This window comes from Corapipo altera, unplaced genomic scaffold (genome assembly GCF_003945725.1).
Source record: "Corapipo altera isolate COAL_440 unplaced genomic scaffold, ASM394572v1 76, whole genome shotgun sequence".
Classification (NCBI taxonomy): domain Eukaryota; kingdom Metazoa; phylum Chordata; class Aves; order Passeriformes; family Pipridae; genus Corapipo; species Corapipo altera.
This window is the reverse complement of record NW_020884964.1, coordinates 1,334,691-1,362,652: the sequence shown is the minus strand read 5'-3', so window position 1 is coordinate 1,362,652 and position 27,962 is coordinate 1,334,691. Positions and strand designations below refer to the sequence as shown.

At 51.1% G+C, this 27,962-nt stretch overlaps 1 protein-coding gene across 1 annotated transcript in view; it reads right to left on the bottom strand.

Moving 5' to 3' along the window:
- The window catches only part of PTK7 (protein tyrosine kinase 7 (inactive)), a 37,217-nt gene that overhangs the window by 6,612 nt on the left and 2,643 nt on the right, over positions 1-27,962 (bottom strand). Inside the window, exons 2-14 of the mRNA XM_027664646.1 lie at positions 6,657-6,950; positions 6,010-6,112; positions 5,316-5,506; positions 4,497-4,644; positions 3,405-3,535; positions 2,878-3,144; positions 2,522-2,655; positions 1,996-2,131; positions 1,742-1,861; positions 1,426-1,575; positions 998-1,148; positions 517-644; positions 9-212 (exon numbers count right to left, since the gene is read on the bottom strand). Of these exons, the coding sequence (XP_027520447.1) occupies positions 9-212; positions 517-644; positions 998-1,148; positions 1,426-1,575; positions 1,742-1,861; positions 1,996-2,131; positions 2,522-2,655; positions 2,878-3,144; positions 3,405-3,535; positions 4,497-4,644; positions 5,316-5,506; positions 6,010-6,112; positions 6,657-6,950 (2,157 nt within the window). The remainder of the gene's footprint in view (positions 1-8; positions 213-516; positions 645-997; positions 1,149-1,425; positions 1,576-1,741; positions 1,862-1,995; positions 2,132-2,521; positions 2,656-2,877; positions 3,145-3,404; positions 3,536-4,496; positions 4,645-5,315; positions 5,507-6,009; positions 6,113-6,656; positions 6,951-27,962) is intronic.

Below are 27,962 nucleotides of genomic sequence, written 5' to 3'. Positions count from 1 at the left end.
AGCCTCACCATTCAGACACTCCATTTCGGGCTCCTCGCCCTCTGGGTGCTTCTTCAGCCTCTTGGCTTTTCTCCGCTTCTTACAGTAGAACATCAGCCCCAGCACAATAATAATATAGGCAACAGCTGCCCCCACCGAAAGCCCAATGGTCTGGATCATCTTGTAGGGTGTGTGGCTGCCAAGTCCCTCATCCTCTTCTGCTGCCGGCTTATCTGTGGAGCAGAGAGCACCGAGCACATGAGGGTGTGGAGAGATCTCCCAAATCCTGCTCAGGAATGTGCTGTAGGAATGAGAAAAGCCCCACCCCCCACCTGCTGCTGTGGCCACCTCCTCATCCAGGCACAGCAAGCTGGGCATATCCCACAGCACACTGTGCTGCATCCCTATGGGGATGATGTTGTGACTACCCGGCAGGCATGACCTGACATGCAGCACCCACATATAAGGCCAGAAGCAAGGCCTAGAATTGCCAGGGATCGCAGGAGGCCACGTCCCAACACTGGGCATCTCCCTTACCTACAACATATAGGAAGGCCTCACGGTGCTTGATGTTGCAGCTGTTGCCAGCGATACAGGTGTATTTTCCAGAGTCCTCGGTGGTGACATCGTAAATCACCAGGGAGCCATTGGGCATGATCTGAATCCTGCCAATCACACACATAGAGCTCTTTGCAAACACCAGAAGGCAGAGGCAGGCTTGGGGCACCTGAAGCCCCATCTGTCCAGAATGCCTCAGCCCCATGTCCCTAGTGCAATCATCTTCAATCTCAGGCTGTGCAACACTCAAGAACAAATGACTGCAGCTCAATCACAGCTTGGCTGGTTGTGCCAGAAAGAGTAACCCTGGGACCAAGGGAGTCCAGGTCCTGGCACATGGAGACAACTATGTGCCCAGCAAGCTGGGAACCCGAGATTGCACTGTTGGCACCCACATGCTGAGTAGACACGGGGAATGTCAGGTTGCACCATATTTCAGCTTGGAATGGAGGTTGTATACCTGGGCAGCAGCTTGCCAGGATCTAAAATCTTGTCCTTTCCTTTCCACTGGATGTGCGGTATGGGGTCCCCCTCTGCCTGGCACTGGAACATGGCTGTGTGTCCCTGGTACACCGTTGTGGGCTCTGGCTCTAGCTTGAAGGTGACGTAAACTGAAGGCAGAGAGACCAACACGAACGCTATCAGTTCCTGGGAATGGTGCTGAGCTCCCACAAGGGCGCAGGGCCAGCACTGGCACAGTGGCACATGCCCTCTGAGGCTGCATGCAAAGCACTGACAAACCAGACACTTGAGTGCCACAGGGCACAGCTTGGGGTCAGGCCAGGCATTGCTTTCTCTGCAGGGGCATGCCAGTTGGGTGCCGCCCAGGCAAACCCACTGCAAGGCCAGCTCAGTAGGAAACCCACCTGCCTGCTGCAGAGCCCTCACCTGCTACCACAAGCTGTACGGTGGCACGGATCTCGCCCTGTGGCCTGTTGGAGGCGATGCATGTGTAGTTCCCTGAATCGCTCCTGCTCACCTTGTGGAAGGACAAGATGCCAGCATTGTGGCTGACGTGGGATGGCAGGCTGCTCCCATCTGCAGGACACAAGAAGATGGATGCACCAGTCATGCATGAAGCACTGTGCCACATGGCGGCTTCCCAGGCAGCCATAGCACCGCTGCTTCGCCCACACTGGAGGTGGGAAAAAGTTCCTGGGGCCCCAGGTCAGAAATAGACATATCACATCCAAGTCTCTCTTACCTGTTTTAGTCCACTGGATGGTGGGTTTTTCCCGGCCAGTGGCTGAGCAGGATACTGTAACCTCTTTATCGAACTCCATGCACTGCAGTGGCTGGGGTGGCGGGGTGAACTTCAGCTTCTCTGCAATAGACAGATGTGCTGTTTTACACCCCCCACGGCCACAGGAGGCACTGGAGCCACAGGTATCACACCTGCATCCTGCCAGGCAAAAGAGGTCCCCACAAGGGAAGGAGGTGAGGTGACTGTCAGCATACCTAGCACGTGCACTCGTGCGTACCCCTCGATGCTGCCTGCTGGTGTGCTGCTCACGCACTTGTACATGGTCCCATCATACACCTCCACATTGTTGATGCGCAGCGTCCCATTGTCGGAAATCTCAAACCGTGAGTCCTGCCCAGAGGGAGGGAAGGAGAGGGGTAGAAATGACACTGTCACCAGCCCTGGGCTCAGCCCTTGCTTGTGGCACTTCTGACACTCCACATGCCCACACCATGCTTCAGACAGACATATCTCTGCTGAGACCCACATGATAACTGAGACAAGCTGCAGTGACCTTTCTCTTGTCACTGCCCCAAAAGCACAGGGCTGACTGGCAGCCAAGTGGCGAGAGACAGCCAGTTGTGTATCAATACATCAGAAGGATGAAGATAATGCCAGGAACATGGTCAAAGTGGGGGTGACAGGGATGCTGGGCCTAGGAAAAGGTGAAAAACAACAGCAGCAGAGCAGATGCCCAGCAGAAGCACCCACAAGCAGCAGGGGCTTGCCCCATCACCTCACCTCAGAAATGGAGACACCGTTGCGGTACCAGGTGACAGTAGGTTTCAGGGAGGCCTTGCTGAGGCAGTGCAGGTATCCTGGCTTACTCTCCTCCAGCTGGCTGTCCTTGGGCATCTCCACCCACTTGGGTACCGCTGGGCACGAAGGCAAGGGGTTACACAGGGTCACTCACTATCTCCCTGACCAGCACCAGTGCAGACCAGACAGGCAGTGTGCAGCCAGACAGGGGGCCCGGCAGCTCAACCATGAGAGAAGTGCCTGTCTGTATCAGAGAGGTGATGCACCATGCTGTCCCAGTTCACTCTAACCCCCACCCAGCCCCTTTTCTGCTCCCCCCTTCTCAGAAAGTTGCCTACTAGCCACAGTGATGCTCAGCTCCTGTTTTTTCTCTCCAGCCTTGTTGGCAGCATGGCACGTGTAGATCCCTGCATCCATCTCAGTGATACTGGTAAAAACAAGCTGCTCTGCCTCTTGGTACACCCTGCCAGCAGTGGGAATTCGTTCCTGGTTCCTCTCCCACCAGACCTGGGGGGTGGGTACACCTCGCGGGGCAGTGCAGGACACGCGATGCCCCTGGTTCGCTGTCAACACCTTCGGGGAGAAGGGTGCCATTTCTTCGATCTCTGAGAGGAGCAACAGACAGCAGAGCTCAAACAGGGCAGGAAACATGTAGGAAACTCACCAGCATCATCATTCAAATGGAAGGCATCATTCGAGGTAGAGAGTGCACAAGCTATGTTTGCTCCCCTCATCCAGGCAGCAAGGATGGACCATTTCACAGATAAACCAAGCAGTTTTCCATGTACCATCGTCACACAGCTCCAGAGTGACACTGGAACTCTGGGACCCGCTGCCCACCCTGTCACCAGCCCCAGGACCTCACCTGCTAGCCGCAGAGTCGCCTTCAATACAAGAGGTTTCCCCCTCTGCCCGTGGCCAACACACTTATAGACACCGGTGCTGCGAGCCCTCACCTGGGTGATCAGCAGGGAACCGTTGGTGAACACGGTGGTCCTGGGCATGTGGGGAGAGAAGGGCTCAGTAGGCATCTCTGCAGGGCATGGGCCAGAGCTACAGCCCTGCAGTGTCCCACACGAGCCCATGAAACCAAGAGGAAGACTGCACTGAGCCAAAGCTTCCCAGTGTGGGAGAAGCAGCAGACATATACAAGGAGATGGCGGGATACATTCTTCATGGAGGAAGTGAGCTCATAGAAGTCTTTTTCCTAGTGAAGAGCTGGCTCCCATCAAAAGATGCATCACGAAACTGGGTCAGTACCGAGAAAAGGAACAGCCAGGAGAGGGGGCAGGGGGCACAAGGTGGCGCCCGGGAGCTGCCGGGCCAAGGGCATCTGGCACCCAGACAGCACTGCTTGCCTGCACAGTCCAGTTGAGAGACAGCCAGGCTCCAGGATCACTGTTCCCAGCTCTGCGGACTGACTAGGTGTCTGGGGCTCAGAAAGGTTCCTGACTCTGGGGATCATCATACATTTGTATCTGGCAGTGCAAGAGAGCCATGCACCCAGTGATTGCTGTGCAGATGTTGGGGGTTGGGGGTTTGGGGATCACCACATGTGGGTATCTGGTACTGGGACACATTCCTTACTGTGAATTGTCCCAGGTCAGTGACTGGAGCTTGAGCAGTCCCTGGCTCCATGAAATCACCACACTCAGACATTTGGGGCTGGGAGACATCCCCAGCTGTAGGGACCATCATTCAGGGGCGTCGAGAACTGACAGCCCCATGGACTCATTTGAGGACAAACTACAAAGAGTCCTTTGCAGATAAAGCCATGCGCAAGGACCAAGCCCCTACTAAACCCAAGCCAGCGAAGCTGAGAAACCAATCCCCACGGCCAGCCTGATGCTGCATGCTTGCCTTCATGCACAGACAGGGTTTGGCCTCTTTCTGTCGCTTCCGGAACACAGTGCCCCTCTCCTCCCAGCCCTGCCCACATCACTGAGGTCCCTGTTACTTGGATCTGTTGGTGATGGGGTTGTCTTCAAAGAGCCATTCCTGGGTGGGAGGGGGCACGGCTGCAAACTGGCAGTCAAACATGGCCTCTTCATTCTTGGTCACAATGAGGTCCTGTGGGACGATCACCGCCTGAGGAAAGCTCTCATCTGCAATGGCAGAGACCACAGGAGGGTGAAAGGAACAAAATGGCCTGTGTCCCCTCATCAGTGCTCTGGGGGAAGCTCAAAGAAGAGGTGGATGCACCCTGCAAGTCCAAAGGAGACCAACATGCCAGCAGGGCTGGAGTTATGGAATCAGAGCCCAGGACTGCATGTGGTAGCTGCTCTGGGGAAAACCCCTTCTGCTTCCAGCAAGGCCCTGAGCACCCTGGCTCCTAGTAAACAGATCAAAGTTGTCACTGGACTGCAAATTCCCTTGTCCAGTTCCAAATATCTCTCTAAGGTCAACATTTCCTGCCCTCCTTGGGTCTTGCCTCCAAAGGCCAATGGGCATCTACCCATGTGGCACTAATATTAGCAAAACTAGCAGTACCTACAGCCTCCAGGGTCCAAACCTGGTGCTCCACTACCAGAGACAACAGCATAAACCTGCTCCAGAAAAATACAATGGCAAATTAACACCTGTAGATAGGGTAGGGTTCAAATCTGGCCAGGATTTTCCAGGCCCGTCTCTGGTCAGAAGCTTTGCACAGAGAAAGTCACACTAGCCTGACACTTCCCCTGCAGCCTGGTTCCTGGTCCTGCAGGAGAGGGGAGGCTGTTATCAGGGAAGTAAAACAGCTGAGCCTCCAGTCCTAAACAGCTAGGTCACAACTCACCGATGACATTCAGTGTGAAGTTGTTCTGGCTGCAGATGAAGCCGACAGCACTGCGGGCGCAGCAGTAGTAGAGCCCGTTGTCATCAGGGCTGGCACTCTGCAGGGTCAGCGTTCGCTCCTTGTTGCTGACAGAATAGGTGCTGCGGCCATCGGGGAGGGGGTTACCATCCCGAAACCACTGCCATGTGGGGCTGCAAGACAGGGACAAGAAGGTGACCAGCTGCATGGCACTGTCAGGGCTCCCCAGAGAGCAGGTGTGCGGAGGAGACAGCCCAGACATGGCCCATTTCCCTCGTTCTCCATCCCCGCTGCTGGCCCTGACATAGACACAAAGCCATGAGACGTGCAGCCAAGTGGATGGGACATGACTGGAAAGCAACGGAGAGTGACTGCAGCACACCAAGCAGCTCAGTGACGGAACTGTGACAGCCCATTCTTACTGTGCTCCTCGCTACGCGGCTCTGAGGAAGCCGTTTGCCTTCTCCCACGGTGCTCAGCCACAGGCTCAATCCTGCCTTTCGCCTTTCCTAGACTCTACTGAATTCTTGTAGGAGAGAGGAGGGGAGGTGAGGGAGAAGGAGAGAGAGAAAGGGCAGGGAAGGAAGAGAGAGAGAGAGAGAAAGAGGGGAAGAGCACACAGCCAAGGTGCAGGGGGACCCCTGGCAGGGTCCACTCCTCAGGAGGCAACCCTTACCGCGGGTGGCCATCGATGTGACACCGCAGCACCACTGTAGAGGAGGGCTGGATCTCAGCTATGCTGGCCGGCTGCTTCAGCACCACACTGCCTGTCTCAATCCCTGTAGGATCAAAGAATATCAACACAGCTGGCTCTCCAAACCTAATGAGCCCAGGTAATGATTACTGGTGACACACAAATAATCAGAGCAGGCAGCAAGGGCACAAGCATGCTTAGAGACGCATAAGCCCTCAAGCCAGCACAGAGTAAAGGGACACCCACACTGCAAAGGTCCAACTTTGCTCTGTGTAGCTGTTCTCTGAGGGATAAGAGGTGTTCTGAAAAGACCTGCAGTGCCCAGGACACACCTGGTGCAGTAATGTCTCCGTTTCATATATACAAATGGGAATGACAGCATAAGAAAGCATCTCTGACAGTCTTGGTACACCAGAAGACACAAGAGGTCTAGAGGGCATGATGGACATGTTAGCTGGAGAGGAATCCTACTTGCACAGTCCAAGCTGTCCAACCCCTGCCTAACCCCTACCCCCACAAGCATCAGCAAACAGTGTGGCAAAGCTGTTTCCAGCTTCAGGTCCTCCCCAGAGAGCTTCTCTCTGTCCACAGTGGGCAGCATCAGGCTGTTGCCTTCACCCCACACTCACACTTGATATTGAAAGATGCATTGGCTGTGTGGGCCTCCTCCCCAGTGAGCACGTTTCTCACTAGACACTGGAAGACCCCAACATCCCGGTGCCGATCGACAGAGGCAAACTGAAGGTTGCTGCCTTCCTTGAAGCGCTGCTCCGTGTCCTCAACAGGAAGCCCATTCTGCAGCCATTCAAACTCCACATCCGCTGGTTCTTTCACCTCGCAGCGGAGGATGGCACTGCGGCCATGCAGGGCATCCTGGGAGTACGGCTCCTTGGTGAAAAGGATTGTTGCCTGAGTCCCCATGGCTGCAAGACAGAAAACGGGGGGGGGGGGGGGGGGGCGAACATGTTCAGAGCAAGGGGAGGAGGAGAAGGGATCAGGTAAGCATGTACTGTTCTCAAGGGTCTCCAGACAGTCAAAACCACTGTGTTAGGAGAAACATCCCAAAGCACATCTGTCAAAATCAATTCAGAGTTTAACAGACCTATGCTCAGATTCCAGCACAGCTGCTTTAAGCCTGTCTCTCCAGCCATCACTGGAACAGGGCTGCCTGAGCTTGCCAAGACAAGGAGAGCCCTCAGCTCTGGGGCCAGGGGAGTTAAGAGGGAGCTCCCATGATCCACTACTGAGTGTTAGTTACACTTTCAGCCTCAACAGAGAAGTGTCTTGCAGCTGGGAAGTCAGTCACCAAAACACTGGACAGCAACCAGCTTCCTGGGCAGTTTAGATATTTCTTTGACCGCTTTTTGGGTCTTCTGGGATGCATCCTAAGTCCTAGCCATGCATCGAGACTGCCCCTGATCAGAAACACCTACAGACTGTTTCTAGGCTTTCCTCAAAGTTTCTCTCCCTGCTATTACATCTCCGTCTCACCTAAACATCCTCAGAAACTACCCAGAAAAACACTTGTCTGGAACAGGGATTGTCTGTGTGAATAAACACAGAAGCTGCTGGAGCACAGCTCAGGAGGATGCAGCAGCGACACCCCAAACTTATACTGGTGACTCAGCCCTCTTGCAAGTTGAAGTGGAAACAAGAAATCCAGTAGTTGACCTCAGGGTCTGATGGCAGCCTGAAGGGCTGGAAGCATCTTTCTACCACGATGGAAAACCCAAAGAACCCTCCTTGACACACTAAAGCCTACCCAAGATCTCAGGGTCCCGGGAACAGAGCAGCCAGTGCTTGCCTAGGCAATGACTGACACAGCTGCTGAGGGACGCTAGCACACTCCCAAAGCTGGCTGCTGCCTGCCCACAGCCAGCCCTGCAGGCACTCTGTACAGTTACCAGCTTGCCACAGCAAGGAAAGTAGACAAAGGGCAATTCAGCGCATGCTGATGGCTGTTGGACTCTGTTCCCAGCAGCATGCTCTGCAGGTAAAGGGGTGAAGCCAGGCAGATTTTGAGCATCTCAGAATGAAGATGAGCAAGAAAGTGGTCAAAACAGCACATTCCCAGTGCTGAAAGCAAAACATGGTTGCCTGGACAAGCTACATGAACAAGATCCAAGTTCAGCTGAAAGGCAGTTTCTCTTAGGACACTCAGCCAGATCCTCCTGTGTGGTGTTTGTATACAAGCCTGGTAAAGGGAGACAATTTGACAGGACATCTCAGTCACCCAGAGCTAAGGGTAAGGGATCCTATTCCAAAAGAGGTGCTTTGAAGATCATCACATTCCAGAAAGCCTCAAGAGCCCTTCCCATGCTGGAAAGCCTTTGGAGCCTGCTACGCAGTGCAAGCACCAAGTGAAGCTGCTCACTGGCATCCTAGTGCCAGCCACACATTTCCAACGTGGCTAGCCTGAGCTCTCCCATTCTCAGCAACAGCAAGGTTCAGATGCAGGTGCTCATCTGGTGCTGCTGCTTCCCAGGAGGCGGCTCCAATCTCCCAGCTCCAAACACATCAGCCGGGAGCAGGGGCACCTCAGCCCGTATCTGCTAAAACCCTCTCCCCATAGTCCAGACAGAAAGAGCAACAAAGTCCTCCCATTGTGAAAATCATAGAAGCCTATTTCCAAAGACACTGGGGCAGAGGAAACAGTAGTCCAGAACTCAGAGGTCCTTCCTGCCTGCAGACTGTTCAAAGTGTGACTGTGGGTACAATTCTAATTTTCAGTCACCCCAAAGAAGTAGGAAGGAGGCAGCAAGGAACTGGGAGGTCACAGGAACAGCAGCGTACAACAACATACTGCAGGGTCTAGATTATGGATCTCATTGCAGCCTGGCTTTCTACTTTCAGCATACAGCTGAGTCACTGACTTGGGTGTGCAGGCAACATTCTCAAGGGACTGCCCTCAGTGAGGTTAAGTCCCACAGTTCCTGGGTGGACATCACTTGCCATCTGTCCTCACAGAATCAAAGGTCACCAGGAGTAGCCAAAGACTGACCCTTGTGGCCTGAATGGCAGAGCTGCAGACAGTGATCGAAGTCCCATCTTTTGGGTCTCCTACTGAGCCAAGTCCCATCAACATGATGTTCTCCAAAGTCAGCATGTCCAGCGAAGTTTCCATCGCCAGCTACCGTGCACCTCCCCTAAAGGTAGGAACTATCCATCAGTCTGTGACACTTGTCCACTTGTCTCATGAACACCACAAGATGAACAAATGCCCCAAGGTGACACAACATGTGGGAACATGTTCTTGCACAGGTACACACATCTAGTTCTCTGCACATCAGATCTGTCTCATCAAGAGCACTCAGCAGGGCAGCAACCACCCAACCTCACACAAACACAGCTATGTGCTCAATAGTCCAACAGCTCCAGAGAATCAGGAGCTGAGGTCATGCCAGAACAGGTTGCTTGGAGAGACAGAGAGGATGAAAGGGGAACAGAACAGTCAAATCCACTCGAGTTTGAACCTAGAGGAGCCGGGTCTGTCTGTTTCCACAGATATGCCTCAGGGCACCAAGCACATGACCATCAAACCATATCTGTATGGTACAAAGCATGTGCAAGGTGGCAGGGTGCATTAAGAGAGCTCATGAAGGAAACAGATTTGTTCTCCTCTTGGGGTCTCAGCCTACTGGTCATGCTAGTGATGGAGTTTGTGATGAGGTCCCGCTCTCTGAAAGTATATGCCATTAGGGTATTAAGACATGATATTTTAAATTATAGTGTTTCTAGCATTAAATTAGCAGCATTACCAATATAAGACTAAAGAGTAGCAGAACTGCTTTCACCCCATCAGTGACAGCACAATTGCATTTTCCTCAGTGCTGATCAGCTGATAGTTTTAGCTGCCTCATTATGCCCCACATCCAGGCAGGACATGGCTCTGTGGACAGAGAGCATGATGAAGGCTTGGCACAAGTCCCACATGGGAAGCAGGGATTTTACCAGGTGTCAGGAAGCACTAGGATACAGCTTCCTGGTGAAACAGGAGAAACTATTTATGCCCTTGTTTTCCATGCTGGGGAAATGGATACAAACATTTCAGCTCTAGCAAGATCCCTGTGATGAACATCTAATGAGCACAGGTGTCAAGGTAAATTGGGATAAATAAGTGTTAAAGTGCAGCAAGAGCCATAAACTTGTGTTTTGTTTTGACGGTAGCATCTAAGGTGTCATTAATGAACTGGCTACACATGCTGGAAAACCATTGTCCCAACCATATATCAGGTTTGGACTGCAAGGAAAGACTGACAGCAGCTAGACGTAGTCCAGATGTTTTGGGTGGAAGACATCAGAAGTCCAGAGCTGGACACAGCTTTTCACAGTACTTTAATCCAGAGCACCAGGGCCCACTGTTCGGAGATGAGAAGTGCTGCACTTGCCCATAAGAGCTGTACAACCCTGGCCCAGGAAAGGGTTGCAGTAAGCAGGGTTCATGCATCCCCCCTACATCTCACCTGGGCCTTTGGGACAGAGGCTCAAGAAAGCTGTCCAAGGAGAGGGCTACTGTGTGGGATGCCATTATGCCAGAGTTTGGGTAAAACCTGTATAAAGTCAACAATCTCCACCAGTGATGAATAAAGAAGAAAATTACTCTGCTTATTGTACTCACCAGGCGGAGGACCTCCCAGCTTCACTGTGTGGCAGAGTCAGGGCTGTGCACGACTCAGCCACTGGTAGCTGCAAGAACTGCCCCAGCTGGCAGATGAGAGAACTCTTGCAGCACTGATGGAGAACAAAGACGACCCCAGCACAATCTGACTGGACACCTTCCCAACAGCATGTTTCTGCTGTGGTTTCATGAGCTCATCTGGGCTGCAGCGCATTGCTAGGAGCTGCTGAAAGAAGCAAAATGACTCTATTCCTTTAATGAGAGCCACCTCAAAAACTACCCAGCAACACCAAGACAGCTTAGCAAGACCAAGCCAGTGCAGAGCTCTCCCCAGCAAGATGGCTGGGCCAGCCACAGTCCTTGGCCAAAGCCAAGCAGCAGTCCCAAATGTGTACTCTGGCAAACACCCGGCCTCTGCATATGCATGTGACACAAGCCACCTCTGGCTGGGAGAAAAAGAAACCCTCAGCACATGTTTCTGGCCTAAAACCATCTCAGCTGTGGCTACAGAAAGCTTTTCAGGAAAGCTTCAGCCAGATTAGACAAATATTGTTGAAATGCAGCACACTTGAAAACACCCAGTAGTGTGTTACCCAAAGGATATTTAATTGAAATGCAAACCCCTCCTATTGGAGCAACAGATAAAGGTTAAGTGAATAGTCCAGGGAAGCTGAACTAGTACCTACAGGTCCTGAGGGTATCATTCCCACACACAGAGCAAATCACCTGGAGGGGACGTGCACCAGTAGGACACACATGGACAGAGAAATGAGCAGGCTCAGATCACATCCTGGCTCTGAGATCATATGGCAAAGATCTGAACGCAGGAACACAGCATTTTGCATGCAGAAGTATCCCCTGCTCAAAACACTCCACTAGATCTGCATTGCCAGTCCAAATTTCTACCAAGTGTATCTCAATTCACTTCTTGGTCTTGGTATGTCGCCAGGACTCAGCCATTGCCAGGTTCCAGCCTGAGCACGTGCAGAGCATTTCAGGGTGACAAATTAAATCATCAAAGCCGTATTCAGGACAGACTTGTGAGGAACTCTATGAAATTAGTCACTGTTGTCTGAAGCTCTACAGGATTGCCAGGAAGTAAAAGGTTCTCCACACATCTGGCAAAGGAGACCCAGCCCCATGGTAGGCAACCCACTCAAAGGCTGCCACAGCATTAATGCAGTGATCTGGCAGCAGACGTAGCAGAGACTGGGAATGTCTTTGGTTTGGGACCATTCTCCAGAGCTAGAAGAGAGAGATATATCAGTATTGCTCTTTTCATCAGCCAGACCTATAAGAAAACGCATCCAAAAAGTAATAAGGATCCGGGGGACCCATGGCAGGGCCGGGGGCTAGCACGGGGAAACTGGAGCTGAAATTTTGGGGGATTCCACATCCCTGTTCCCACCTGGGAAGCATCACATTTGGTATATCCCAAACACAGAGACATTGTAGGGCTCTGGGGGAAGAAGGTGACAGCAAACTGCCCAGCCCTATGTCTCAATGCTCACCTCTCAGGATGGACACTGTCCTCCCACTCTGTGCCATGGAGATAGCTGGGCAACGGGCTCCAACCTCATGAACTGCAGACCTTTGTAGGATGCTGGTCTTTGTAAGCACAGAGATACACCCAGAAAATGTGTGGAATGGCAGAACTCAGCCTTGGGAGATCAGCCCTCCCTAAGGCTATATTTAGGGTTGCAGCCAACAAGAGGGTCTACGGTCCTGGCACAACCGGGACAGGCTTGGCAGTAACAGTACCAACCCCACCTTCTGCAAGAGGCCTGAGAGCACCAGGAATGCTGACTGGTGAGTCCCAGCCATGGCGCCAAGCCCAAACCTTCATGGTCATCTTACAGGCTGCAAGGGCATGGGGGGCAACATTACAAGCCAGGCCTCATCCCAAGCTGGGTTTTCCATCCACTGCTTTAATGCATCAGAGTACCAGTCCCACATGAGCACTTGCCTGGGGACTACACTCCAGTAGTCCAACACCATCTGGATACTGCAGAGCAACTGTCTAAGGTTGAGGAGACCAGGCAGCACATCTCCTGCCCTGCTTGAAAGGCCAAGTCGTCTACATCTTGAAACAATCCAAAAATCACTGTCTCCTTGCCTGACGACATCGCTTGGGAATGCAGCCTCAACCACAAAGCCCTCAGCTGCTTCACAGCCTCAGATTCCTGCTGAGTCCACAGCCGTCCCCCTCACCTAGAGCCACGGCTGGGGAAGCAACAGGCAAGTCATCTGGCAGCTGGAAGCACAATGCAATGCTCCACATCCCCAGCCCCATGGGAGACCCACGGCCCTCATCAATCCCAAGCCATGCACCCTCAGGCATGCCCTGGGCCCAGTTCCTGGGCACCTCCTTCTCACCAAACTAAAAGAGCTTTGAACAGAGGACAGAAAGGGAAAAGGAAAGGATCCATTTCACTTGGTACCCAAGAGCTCACCAATCTCTTGAGACACCACAGGATATGAGTAATCCCAAAGCTGTTTGCAACCAAACAAGGAACTAAAAGCATGGGAATGGGATTTGGGAGAGGGCTTTGTACAAGTTTAAGGTTTCCTGGTTTGGCAAGCAAGCCCAGCACTGTGGGGTTTCTGCAACTTGTAGCCCAGCCTTACTCTCCAGCCAGGCCCCAGGGGTGTTACTCTGCAGACTTGCTTCCAGAAGCACTTCAGCAAAATTCATCCTATGTCAGCTCAGCCAGATGTGCAAGCCAGTTCCTTTAATGCTCTGCATGTGGAATGGCAGATTAGAGGATCTGTAATTCATCTGCAGCACCCAGGACAGCAAAGCCCAGAACATCTAAACTGCATCCATCCTTTCTCCCCAGAGGGGAACCCTCCTCCTCCCCTGCTAGCAGGAGGTCTCAGAGCTGCCCCAGCTGTGGAAGGGGATACTTGGCTTACAGGAAACAAAGACCCAAAAGTACCAGGATGCAATGGAAGAAGCCAGCTGCAAATACTGGCACAGCCAGCTTCACCAAGGAGCTGTTCTGGCAGACAACACAGCTGGCCAGCATTTGTCTGGCCTCTCAAAGTAGAGTCGATGTAATGTGCCCCCATGCCAAAGCAAGGGAGCTCACAGCTGTGGAGCCAGCTCTTCACAGGGCTGCACAACGAGCACGCAGGTCTCAGACCTGAGGTGGGAGCTGAATGTATTGACTTCACCAGCTCAGCACCCAACAAGACAGAGAGCTTGGTAAAACACTGCTGAACATTTGTTCCCTGCCTGTTTTCAGTAACAGTTAGCAAGGATGTCATGATCCATTAGAAGGCACTGCTGCAGCACACAGGCGGGGAGCCTGCTCCCCCTGGCTCGCCAAACTTGCAGGGCCCTTTGCAATACCCAAGGAGCAAAGAGTACAGCCACTCACTTAAGGAAGGCCAGGGGTACCTTGCAGCAACCACACAATGCAGGTTGCTGCAGAAAGGAGGCCAGGGATACAGTTGGGAGAAAGGAGGGTAACCTGGCCAGAGATGCCCTAGTCCTCACCAATAACTTGAGGTGGACAGCAGGAGTAGCCCAAATTCCATTTCCAGGCTGCAGCCCTTCAGCCTAAAACTGAAAGACCAAGATTAAGAGGCACTTTCACCACTTTTTAATCAAGCTACCAACTCTGGGTGTGTCAGCTAATTAACAAACCACAGCAAAGCAAGGTGGAAGCAATAGCTTTTAGCCACCTAGGAGTCCACTGCCAATGCATCGCTACCCCACCATATCCACAGTGACCTCTATGTTTCTGCCACTGCCATTGCTCAGACCACTGAAGAAACAAAGCCTCTGCAATTCATCCAGCAACAATACATGCTATTCCTCTTTGATGAGCAACCACTAAGGGAAACAGAAGATTTGGATGACCTAATGCACTCTGGACTCATATTGCACTGCAGCACTCACTCCCAGCTCCATAAACCCGTAACAAGGCAAGGAAGACACAGGCTCTGAAGCTGTCATTGTATCCCTCAGCAGCATGTTTAGCTGCTCATAAACCTGAGCAAAACCAACAAACCAGATCACAGCTTCAAAAATCACCTGGCTCTCTGCAAGCTCAGAGGCAGAGCTAAGGGCCACAAGAAAGGCAGACCTTGAAGGAAAAGAGAGAAGAGACTGAGAAGCTCACACTCAGGTCCCATGTCCCAAAGGAGCTCAACATGGGGGGGACACAGATAGTCCCAAACACAGGACTGATTTATTACCATGTTCCCTGAGGAAGACATTGGGCCACAGAAGAAGTCTAGTGTCAAAGGCAACCATATGCACATTTTCAGAAAAGACCATGACCTGTGCTCCGTCCCAAGACCACAAAAGGCACAGCAGGGATGGTATTAGGGTTTGCAATCCAGGACTCTTACAGGTTTCAATAATACGCTCCCCAAGAGTGTTATCAAACAAGTCTTTTCTTTAGGAGTAATTTATTAAACATCACTGTCTGCAGGCAGCAATTCCTTCAGTTGCCAAGTTCTCAGGAATGGCTCCAGTACTTAGGCTTTGCTTTTAGTCACTCTTAGATCAAAGAGCAGCAGACTCTGTGTTCAAAGCCCTGGCTTGCTTCCAAAGGCTGGGCAATGAAATCACTGAGCTGGAGCATCCTGAGCTTGCTGGTCCAGAGGACTCACCAAGCCCCCTGTCAGAACAAGGCTCCACTGCTTGCAGGCAGGTTTAACTCCTCATGTGCTGGGTGTGCACTTCTCACCAGTAGCTCAGCTCATGCAGGCTTGACAGCAGCTCCTACAGGGGAGCACCAGTCCAGACACTGAAGAGCTGCTAACGCTCAGGACGGCAGCTCTCACCTGACAGCCTTTTCTTCCTTTGGCAGCCAGGCACAGGATGCACAGTCACACTGTCCACAGGATACCTAGGACCCAATGGGTTTCACACATCTCTCCCGTTCTCTCTCATCCCCATCCACAATCATCATCCTAAGCTGTCAGCAGCACTTCTTTGCCTGCCTGCAGTGCTCGGGCTCCTTCCTACCCAACCTCCACTCTAGACCAGGGGAGCCCCAAAGAGCAGCACATAGTAAAACCACTCACTCAGCCTCTTCTCCTGCCCTCTCTGCCACCACTGGACCAGCCAAGCACTTAGTATCTTGATCCCATCTCCTGCTCCCCATCCACCGGGGGCCACAGGATATAGACTGCTACAGAGCGAGCAATGCATGCCAGCATCTGCTCTTTGTCCCCGCGAGGCTCTCAGTGAGCACAGGGCCCCATACAGACCTCCCATTCATGGCTCAAGCAATCCATGTGTTTCCTGGCACAGTTCATTATGAACACGCTCCTATAAAAGCAGATTTTTGGCATGCCAGAACTGGAACAACACATGGGTCAGTTTTCCCTTCCCTCCTGGTCACAAACACAGAGCCAGGAGGCTCATTTGCACCAGCTGAAGCTGTAGAAGTGGCAAGAGAAATCATGAATGCTTAATAACATGAGCAACCCCCCACCTTGTGGGCTGGTCCCTATAGCCACATAAAGCAGCTGCTCGGAGCACGCCTGCTCCACATACAGCTTATTCCACTGCTCAGCAGATACTGTGGAAACAGCAGACAAGCCAAACACCCAGAGATATTAGCATCTCCAAATGATTTCCAACCAGCATGTTCCTTTCTGCAAGAGATTCCAGTTGAGAAAGCCTCTCATATGGATAGAGTTGCAATAAACCACTCTCTCCCAACAAGCCACATGGAAAGGGTTTCATTCAGGCAAGGAGCTCTGAACATGGCAGACTTGGTCTGACCAAGCCTAACATCTGGAAAGTCTTTGGGCACCCATCATATAAGCCTTTTAAATCTACATTGTTTCCCATTTCCAGTTAAAAGTAAAAACAAAAACTCACTGCACCCAGGAAAACAATCGTGGGTACAAAGCAGCATTTCCAAGAAATGCTCTGCAAGAGCCAAAGCTGACTTTGGCTTCGTGAGCCAGAAGGAACTGGCTCCAGGAGCTCCAGGAGATCAAGATGATGATGAAATTGGGAAAACATCATCTATATGCCCCAACAGTTGTACCATGCATCTGGATCCAACAGCTCTACTATGAGTGTGGGTCTGTTCAGATGACCACCAAACCTCTCACTTTCGTGGCAGGTTGCTCCAGATTTGCAGGAGACACGATGCCTGCACACCCCCGCTTCATGCCAGTTATCACACCACCACACAGGATGGGAAGAACCATCCTGTTCTTCCCACTTCCTCCACAGACGGCCATTTGCCTCTGTGAGCAAAATTTCAACTGCAAAGCACCCAGATACATAATCTTCCAGGTGGGATTTACTGATCTGGACGAAAAACAACCCAGAATCAAAGCAAGCACAGAGACATCCACATCCTCTAACAGCTGCTCATCCCACGTACTTGCCTGTTTTGCTTGGGTCCCAAATGGAAATTGAGACTGGTCCATTCTTTCCTCAGCTCCATTCCTGTGTGCCAGTTCAAGATTACATCTGCCCAGGTCCCAGACACCCTCATGGACCCCGCCAGGAGCCCTATGACTTATGGCACAAGTAAGCCTTTGTTTGGAAACAACTTGGCTGCTGGCCTACCAACAAGTGACAATTGCTCTGCTGCAGGATGCAGCCTGAGCTCACTTCAGGTGGTCCACAACACCTCTCTCCACTGCTTTCTAGGTGGAGCACAACCAAGCAAACATTGAGAAGCCAATTCTGCCCTTCAAACCAAGCTTTAGAACTGGGGGGGAAGAAAAAAAGAAAATTAAAAAAAGCTGCAACCACTTAGCACAATTCCCACTAGCCTCCCCAGAACTGTTCAAAGAAGCTCCAAGCCATGGGGGATCCCTGCCCTTCCAGGCCCAGGATCCCATACATGGGAATGGCCAAGTCCAGCTTCTGAGTAATTATCACAAGAAACCGGAACAAAGCCACTGGGGTTTGAACATTGTAAATCAATTGCTGGAGCAGACACTAAGGCGAAGCTCACAGTAATGCACTGGGGTACAGCTGGGCCATGGGAAGAGCTTGCTGCCACAGACAGCTCCAGTCCCAAAGCAGGCAGGTCCTACTCACACACCTGCTGCAGGAGAAAAGACCAGTATAACTGAGAAAAAAAGCTCAGCACAAGGACAGTGAGCCCAGGTAATCAGCTGCAGACTCCTCCTGATTGTTCCAGCACATGTCAGAATAGACAGACCCTGGCACTGACCTCACTCGCCCACTCGGTTCAAACTAGTTTGGGGCTTCCCTGTCTCTGTTCCTTACATTGCCCAGTCTACTTCCTCAGCCCAGACGCTGTGAATCCCAGCTCCCTCCCCAGCCACACATCCCTCCAGCTTCCTTCTTGCAAGACCATTCCAAACCGAGCTTCCTAACTCTGCCATAGGAGCTCTGCAGCCCTTAACTTTCATAGCTCCCTGCCTTCACCCTCACCAGAAGTGAGCAGAGACCCTGCCTCCCTGTGTGCTCAAAGCCAGGCAGCGGCCACCCCGAAGCAACAGCACATGATGATACCCTCTGCAGTCAGGGAGCGAGGTCTGGGACAAGAACTAGCTGCTGCTTTGGCAAGGAGCAAGAACAGCAAACAAGGGTGCTACTCTGCAGCCACAGAGTGATGGGAATATTTCGGGAGGTTCCTACTCATTCTCAAGCAGAGCAGGGCTGCTGCCAAGCAATACTCCACTGCAGGCTTAACCAACCTGGCAGGGCAGACACCATGCTGTGCAGTTTGTCTCCAAGGTTGCTGGATTCATTTGTGGTCTTTATGGAGGATGTGTTTGGGCTGAGCTGCACTTTGCCCTACAGTCTCTCCCAACATCATAGCACCTTGCTCAAACAGGAAAAAGCTGGAGTAAGAGAGGGGAGTCCCCATGGTAGACAAGCTCCTTGGCTCCCTGAAACAGCTGGGGCTGCTGAACCAGAACAACTGGCCTTGGCACTGCAGGAGCTCCCTGTCTGCCCTAGGAGTAGGTTGGCACCGCTCCGAGCAACAGGGCTACCGCCCATGCTCCTGGCAACCACCGCAAGAGGAGGCATGGGCATCTCCCCATGGAGACATGTATGGACCCAGGAAAAGGATGTCATTCTAATGGGCCACTGAAGCCACTGTGTGGTCCCAGGCCCCTAAGAAAAGCCCAGGTACCCCTCCTGAGCCCCCAGCCCAGAGAAGCAGCCCAAGCCATGAATGCAGTGCTGTGGTCATGCAGCTGGGAGAGGAACAGGGCAGAGTTGGTAGCTAGACCAGCACTTCTCCTGCCCAAGCATTCGGGGCACAGCTGCTGGCAGCTGTCTGCACCACTTGGCTTCTGGTTTATGGAGAAGGAGGCTTGCTTTGGTCAGGCAAGTGGGCCTGTGCCCGCGTGCTGAGCAGCACAGGCAGTGGTGGCCATGGGACTCCCAGAAGTACCAGGACAACATCTTCATAGTAGATAAACAGAGAGAGAGCAATAAGTGAGACAGGAAGACCACAAGCCCAGCGTAGGAGATGGGAATCCTGCTGGCTCAATGAAACCATCTTTAATGGTGCATCAGCCAAAGGCTCCCAAGTAGACATCAGCAGCTGCATTGCCAAGCCCCAGTGAGAAACACGAATGTTTCAAGGGTGACTCAGCACCACTGCAGGCTCGCTGCACCCACCACTCTTGCCAACTGACTCTCCCAGGCTTGCTCTGAGCCTTTGAGCAATTCTCTGGCTTCCTCATAAACAGCTGATGATTGCTTCTGGCAGCACGTGGCAGGCTGGAGACAAACAGTGATCTGAAGGCTAAGCTCTCTGGCCAGCACAGCAAAGGTATTGCACTTTTCTCCCACTACAGGAAACATGGTAGACAGATGCCAAGTGGAGCTAGGACGAACCGCACACTTCCTGTGCAGTGGCCCTGAACGATGATGCTTCCCCCACAATGGGGCATGTGAGAATGCAAAGGTCTTCACCAAGCAAAACTCCTCTGATGGTAGAGGAGAGCCTGGTGGCGTTGAACAGCCAGGCAGGTCCTGCCAGCAGGAAAGAGCTGCGACAGAGCTGGCTCAGCATTCCTTGCCCCAGAGCTGGAGGCGAGGTGAGGCCCTGTGGCAATGAGGCTGCATTGCTGCACCCACAAGGTCTGTGTGGCTCAGAGCTCATCCCGTGGTAGCTGGGGCCAGCACCTCCTGATCCATCCTCACATCCCTTCCCTTGGGCTGAGGACCAAAGGCTGACATTGTTCCTGCCATCCCAAGCCCAGCCAAGAGGGATTCCCCCATAACAGCACTGTGTGTGTGGATAGAGCTTCTGGCCAGGGCTTCACGTTTTTCCTGTTCCAGCTGAAACACCATTCCAGATGACAGGAAAAACCAGAAGAAGCTCCATAAAACTGTCTGGCACTTCCCTTCAGCAAACAGGAGCCCCAGCCAGCCACTCCAGAGAATGGAAACTCAGGCTGCAGAGACAAAAGGGCAGGGGGTGGGGGTGGGAAGAGGCCAGGGCAAGGAAAGCAGTGCAAAGAGAAGCAGCATGCACATGGGGCCTGCAAGCCAAGACAGCTGCTTCACCAACACATCATAGGAAAAGCCAAAGCTGCTGTCAGAGCCAGGACCTCTCTATACAGCACGGTGCCTACTCAGCACCTGAGCCAAGGCTGGACTGGGCATGGCACACTCCTGCCAGCAAGGCATCTTTGCTCTCCCAGGACTATCTGTTGAAGAAAGAAGCATATTTGGCACTGAAAGTGTTTGAGTGAGCTGCTTCTTTGCGTGCTGCCACCAAACCCACTGGAAGGATCAAAACCTCCCCAGTACCACCCAAACCCGTGCTGGCCTTTGGATACACTTTGTCCAGATGTCTTGCAGATCATGCTTGCTCAGGGGGCCAAGTGAGAGGGTTACAACCCTACCCAGGCAGACCCCAAGATACAGTTCACCAACAAACTCCACAAACACCCTGAGTGCAGGGACAGCAGCTGGGGAGGGAGGGGGTAACAAGGGGACAGAAAGCGCAGTGAAGAACTCACATCTACACTAGCGCAAATACCCTCTCCATTTTGCTGTCAGCTACATGTTTACACTATCCATATGGACATCCACGAGCAACTTGCCAGTCCCAAAGAGGACTCCCAGAGCTGGGGACAAAGGGACAGCTGCACTGAGCCTTGCGTGCAGGGAAACAGACAGGGAGCTTATTTATATCCCAAGCTCTGCTCCAGGATAAATATTTTAAATCTCTCTCCAGGTCATGGCAGTATATTTACAGCTAAGTTTCCCTTAGTTATCTGCCTGTAGAGACTCAGATGGATTTGCCATGAAGCCAAGAAGATCCAGCTGGCCAAGCTCTCCAGACAGCTTACAGCTCATGGGAGAAATGGTTCATCCAGTACCATAGTCTTGAAAATTACATCCATGCACTGGCAACTGCTGCAGGGATGTGTGCCCCCTCATGCTGCTGCCTCTGTATAGCCCACTCACAAGCATGCTCTCAGCCACTCTGCCTTCCCAGGAGCAAGGAGAAGGCAGAGGTTGGGAAATGCAACACACAGCAGTAGATCAGGAGCAATCCTGCCACTGCACTCCCCACAGAGCACAGCTGTGTTGTGGGTCCCACTGGAGGTGAGTGGGTCTCTGGAGCATCCTGCTTTGCCACTTGGTTTACTGAAGGTTTAACCTGTTTGCTCCCCTCCCATAGGAAGGGAAGAAGCTCCCAGGAGAGGCATTCACAACAAATTCACTTGAGCTTTTCCTAGCAGCCACCACAGTGCTGCAAACTAAAAATTGCTACAAAAAGGCACTGAGGAGACACCTCAAATAGGCTTCACTCCACTAGCTGTATTCACGTCTCTCCTGTTTATATGGGCTCTGCACTGTTGAGTTTTAACCTCTGGCTGCCTCTGAAGCTTGAAGAGGATGGATTGGTTGCCCAGGGCTTCCCACTGGGTTTGTATGATTTCTGTGTCAACTCTCACCAGTGTTTCAGGAACACTAGTTCATAAATACTGCCTGCATCTATGTGGCACTGACTGCTTCCTGGCTACAAAATATCATCCACAACTCCCCATATCTGTCTCCCACTAAGTCCTAAGGTCTGCAGATTTCTCCTAGATCCTCCTCTTTTCATTCCTGGAAAGCTGAAGATCAGCCTTATTTCACAATCATCATTTACAGTTGTGCAGGGAAGCACTGTTGTCCAGGACCTTTCTTCCTGGGAGAAGCATCACCAGGGAGGCTGAACCTGCAGTATCATCTCTGAAAGCAAAGAGGGCACAGAGAAGAACAGCTCCTTGTTTATTTTCATTAAAGCCATTTATAAATCTATATTAAAAGCCATAAATATAGGAAAGCAGACAGAGAAGCTAATATTTCCTCTGCTCATGCAATATTAATTAAAAGGTAGCTTCTCTGTGAGACATTGCTACATTATCTCTGCTAAAAATGGAAAAAAGTCACTGAGTGGGAAGAATATGCAAGCAGGACACTTTCTGGAATATTTTACAAATCAATAACCAAGTAGAACACTTGCACTAAATAGATCTAATGCAAAGCTCCAGTGTCAAATTAAAGAAAAGCTTGGCTATAATAGACTCACTGAGACAGAAATTCATGCTAACCAGATCTCCTTGAAAAACAAGCGCTTTCCTCCATTGTGGCAAAAAAGCTAATTTCCAATATATCTGGAGAGCAAATAATTCTTACTGGACAGCTACTAATCTACCAGTGTGAAGAGTACCTGGACATTTGATTAAATGCCAAGGCAGCACACAAACTGTGGCAACAGACAACCAGAACAGGTCCTGGAGAGCAAGAAGTTGTGCTGAAATATCTGCAGGTGTCTGGCTGATCACTGTGGCCACTCAGCAACCCAGGTAAAATGGATTGCTCCATCAAACCCATGACAGGCCTTTGTCTGCAGGAACGCATCTCCAGCCCGTGAGAGGCAGGGCTAAATCCCAGCAAGGCCACAGAAACAAAATGTGATGCTGAACGATGCCCAATATGACACTTGTTATTTCCTTGCCAAAATGTTGACCATTCAAATTAGTGGTTTCTGCTTCAGGTCACATGGTTTTGAGATGTTTCTTCAGCTAAGAGAAAGAATTCTTGTCAAAAAAGACTTATGATTTCCAAGATCCACCTGAACATCTCAGCAGCCCTGCGCCAGCTCTGCTCTGATTTCTCACCAGCCTGAGCGACCTGGGGGCCTGGCTCAAGGAGACAAAGGCAATCTCAGGACGGGATGAGAAAGTCACAGCCACACCTGGCAAAACAGCAGTGCCCAGAGGCAGGCATTGGAGAGAAACTAAGCAACAGCAAAGTCTGAGAAGGGAGCATGTGGCATGCTATGGTGGGTCTGGATAGAGGAGAGGAATCAGGAAGAAGGGGAGACAGGAGGCACAACTGGAAAAGGAACAGCTGCACTTGGGCCAGAACAAGGCAGCAAGACAGAGGCAGGACCCAGGCAGGAGGGTCAATGCTGGTGAGGGCCCAGCCAGCAGCTCTTCCGCTTACGCATCCGAAGGCTGTAAGCACACACACAAAACATCAGGGAGAGCCATCAGGAGTGAACTCAACAGAGAAAAAAAAGCAACAGATGTGTTGCCTTTGGAGCTCGGTTTTAGTTTGGAATATGGTGGATACAGAACTGTTCAAACTTAGCTGGAGGAAAGAGTGATCACAAAACAAGATCTCACTGCCATCTCACTGCTACAGAAGGCAGCTCAGCCCAGGAACTGGCCACTCCCACAGCACCTGCCAGGTGCCCAGATGTGTCCCAGGCTCACAGCGTTTACAGCAGGCAGTATGGATGGATAGGAACAAAGAACATCAAGTAACTCAAAAGAAGCTATCTTCTTTGGTCCAAGACAACTTGCAGAATTCCTGCAACTGCTGAAGGAGACTTCCAGTGTTGGCCCCTCTGCAGAGGTAACTAAATTACTTGTCCTCAGCAGCACAGACCCATCTATGCTTCCATGAACAGTTAAGGAGCATTGGATGCACTGCCCTGTGTGGCACCCCACAAGACTGTCTGTCTTTATCTTCTCTAGTCCTGTCTGCTGCAAAAGACAAAAGCCACAACCTTTCCTCCCACGAAAGCTTCCTGCAGATACAGGCACTGTAGCAACTTCAACAGAGCCAGCACCATGGAGCACCCATCAATCCGTGCCACGTGAGTGATGGGCTGGCCCAGCAGAGGCAGGACACACACCAAAGCACAATGCATGGAGAGCAATAAAGGAACTTGCAAGCCACAGCTTGTCCTGCCTTTAACCATTTGGAGAGCCACTGTATGGTTTGAATCAAAGGCTTCCTTTGTGCTCTTCAAGAAGCCAATGAGCAACCGTAGCTGGTCTTAAGCAATACTGTGCCTATCTTGTGCATCACTGGACAGCAAGGACAACCCCCTATAGGGCTGCCCAGAGGCATGTAAGCCACCCCTCTGCTGCCAGAACGGTACTCGGCCTTCACGTGCCATGGCTCTGGGGACAGACTCCTCTGGTTTTCTGGGGGACGGAGGACAGAGCCAACTTGCCAGTGTGCTCAAATCGACAGCAGTAGGGCACTGTCTTGGCTGCTCTTCAGGGTGGCCTGAGCTGCATTCAGGTGTAAAATTCTGATGCTGGGACAAACCTCATTTCACAACAGCATCACAGGAGAGGAAAAGTTATAAAGCCTGTCACCTTAGAGCTACTCTGGAAACAAACATCTGCCATTAGCACTGAGGTCCGAGTGCACACCACTCATGGACTCTGCTGTCTCCTGGGAGATAAGTCACCCAGGAACTGAACAGAGGTTAACCAGGGGTTGAAACACAAGTAGACTTGTAATCCTCACTGACTTAAGCCCTAGCCCCTTTCTGCACTAGCTCCCAGCACACACAGCAACCCCGTGTCATCGCTTTCTCCCAGCATGCAACATCTTGCCTTCCAGAGAGGGAAGGTTCATGCCCTGAAATCAAATGTGTCACGCCACTTTCCAGACAGAAATCTGCTTGTATCAGTTTTCTTCATTCATCATCCTGCACAATACAAGCATCAATCCAAGACATCCCAACCTCACAGAGGTCCAAACCATCTGACAGTGGTGGATTGAATTCATGCACACTCAGGGGCCCTGTGTACACTGCAATCCACAAATGCTGAACTTCCTGCCTGCTTCATTCAAATCACAGCTTAATTTGACAAGGAGAAGACAGACCATTGGTATCCCACTGGTAAGCACCATCTCACACAAGGAATCATCAGTTTAAAAACAGTCATGCCTCCTCTCCAGACACACAATCTGTGTGGACCTGCTGTGCAAGGGGACAGGAGTTCAAGAGTACTCCTCACTGCGCTGTTCCATCCTGACTTTTGCAGCTGGACATGGCTAGCTTTCATTCTGCTCTCTGGGGCATCTGAACACCTCAGCATTCACCTGTTCACTACCAACAGAAACGTTTTAAGTAATGACATAGGCCTTTGCCTGGATGTCACCTATAATTTTTAAGGATTAGAATGGATTTTCAAGAGAAGCCTTTGGAAAACAATTGCAGAGGGTCAAAATCAGAGAATAGAGGATGGATTTTTGAAAGCTAATCAAATAAAATGAGCAGTCCCAGGCAGTAACAGTCTGCAAAGAATATCAACAAAAGCACCTACCCATCAACTTTCCCAAACTACTCTAAGAAAAGCAAGCTCAGGAATGGTCAGAGCTGGGCAGGCACACCCAAACTCCTCATCCCAGGCACACAGAACAGGCTTTCAGAAACTTGCAAACCACTCTGAAGTCCCCCCTTGCCTCTCTCTTTGTTGATCAGAGAGCATGTATTAGTTACTTCTCAGAGTAGAGGGAAGCAGTCTCTGTCTGGTCACAGAACAGACTGCTTCCCTGAAAATGGCAAGGCTTAAATTAAGACTAGAAGTACTGTACGGTTCAACCTTTTAAGATCAGGGAAAACATTTTTGTATTAAATTTAAAAAAGAGCTGGCAAGAGTGAGAAATGGAGCCGAAGTAGCAGTCAATGAAAAGCACATGCGCTGCAGACCTGGCTGCCAACACAAATTGATGCTTTGAAACAAAGACCACTTGTGTTTGGCTTGAAGATCTTCCACAGCTACTCGGCAAGGGCTGCACAGATTAAAAGGAGACGCAGGTAAACACAGAACAGCGCTTGCTGCCAAGTATTTCCCTGGAACAAAGGAATAACCAGAAATGGAGTCCTTGCCTTGACGGGTTAGCATGGGTTCATCCTCACCATGCTGCAACACACCAAAGCAGAGGCAAGAGGAAATCTGGACAAACATATTCAACCTCTATTCAAGCAGCACCCAGATCCACAGCCTGGACACGGAGAACTGCAGCTGCTAAAAACACTGAATGTGTCTCCATCCCTAAGAGCCCACAGGACTACAACCAGCCTTTGCCCACTTCCAGAAGAAACCCTAGACACCTGTTCTTCCAGTACTTCACTTCTTGAGACTGCAGACACTCATGTGCCTCCTGCAAAGCTAGATTCTGGTCTAGTTCCCAAACTAACCTATATCCACATAACAACATACCTTGCAAGCCTCTTTTCCTTTCTACTGCCTGCACAGTGATATATATGTTCAGAAAGCACAGGAAGAGTGAAACAGGAGATGGTTTCATCATTCTTCTCCAGAATGATGATCCTTCAGTCTAGTCCTTTTATAGGGACACCAGCTGCCCTCTAAACCAAACAGCAAGAGTAACAGTTCCCAGTGTAGTGCAAAGGTGGACTTGCTGGCCCTGTATGACTTGAGAGGTGACTGGACAATGCTCCCTCACATAGCACCCAACAGCAGTGCAGGAAAGCAGCCTCTGGATCAGATCCCACAGTGTTAGGCGGGGAAAAGGAGAGAGCTGACACCTCATCAACACAACCAGCACAGCACATCCCGACAGGGTCTGGTAGGATGAAGGAGGTAGAAGTACAGGACTCTGAACTGGCCACATCCTCCAAAATCAGTGTGCTTGCTTCCTTGTGCTGTGGTTCAATTGCTCTGGTATTAGGAAGCAAGCAAACAGCCTGAAAATCTGCAGCATCCCTACCTCCTTCCTGTAAGGTCTCTCTCAGAGAACAAATTCTTCCATGTCCAGCAGTGGGATTGCTTATTTCAGGCAATCCAGCACATAAGGTATACTACATTCACAGCACAGCCTTTTAACCCCACTGTGCAATACAACATCTGCTCTTCTAACAGACTAAAAAGCATTTACAAGTAGCTCTTAGATGACACCTCCCAACATCTTCCAAGCAAGGAGCCTGACGTGGAATCAGACCACTCACCTTGGCACCTCTGCCATGCTGAAATGTACACTGAGGACCAATTACCAATACGCTGGTCTTTCTTTCAGTCAGTTGTCAAATCGTCATTTCTCCATCTCTCCTTCCTCTCTCCCCCAAGACACAGTTGATTTCTTATAAAGGTAAAAAACACTACAGTTGCCTTTCTCCCACATCAGGCACTATCAGCCTTCTCCAGGAGGTATTTGCCATGCCAAAGGCCCACCTGTGGGCCTGCCTCTTTCACTTACACAGCAAAATCCACTGTGCTGGTTCACAGCCTTCACAAACCCCACCAAACCCAAAGTTAACACCCTGTGCAACTTAAACCTCACCAAGAAGAATGTTCCTGTGCATCTGCCAAACATCTTGTTGGTCTTGCTGCCCTCCAGGCTTCCAAAGAGCTGCCTGTCCCAACCCACGAGACCACGTTAGGAGAACGAGAACTGCTCCTTGTGGTCTGGACAAACAATAACATGTCCCCCAGTCTCAAGGGAATTTCCCTGCAAACACCGCAGCAGCAACTGCCTTCACAAAGAGCACATTTGTACCTAAATTTGTCCGCTGCTAAATAAGCATTTGTTCCAAGTTCCCAAATATCGAAAGTAGTGGAAACACCCACTGCTAATGTGAAATATTTTGCATTCCAGGCATGAGAGGTATGCTTGAAAATGTTCAGAGAGGAAAGAGTGTTTATTCACTGGAAAGAGGTGTACTAGGTCCAGCTATTTACTTAAGTCCACGTTAGCTTGCTGGAATATAGCTTTGATCTTTGCAACTTAAATAGCAGATGAATTGAAATGAAGGCAAGAAAAATATTAGTGTAAAAATCCTCTAGCAAATACCTGTAACCAGGCCTCACAGCCTTCAGATCTTTTTGAAGTGCCTTATCGCTTACAGCCAAACTGGCCCTTGCACTCTTGTCCATTGCCCCAAAGCCAGGTTCTTCTCTTCCCACCCCTTTCCTACCTTCTTTTCTCCATTCCCCTTGAGCTCCATGGCCTTTAGAGAAAGTGCAGCCTGCCCTCCTAGGACACGTGCCTATCTGCTTGGATGCAACATGGACTAGCCCTTGGCCAAACATCTGACCTACTAGCAGATATGAGCTG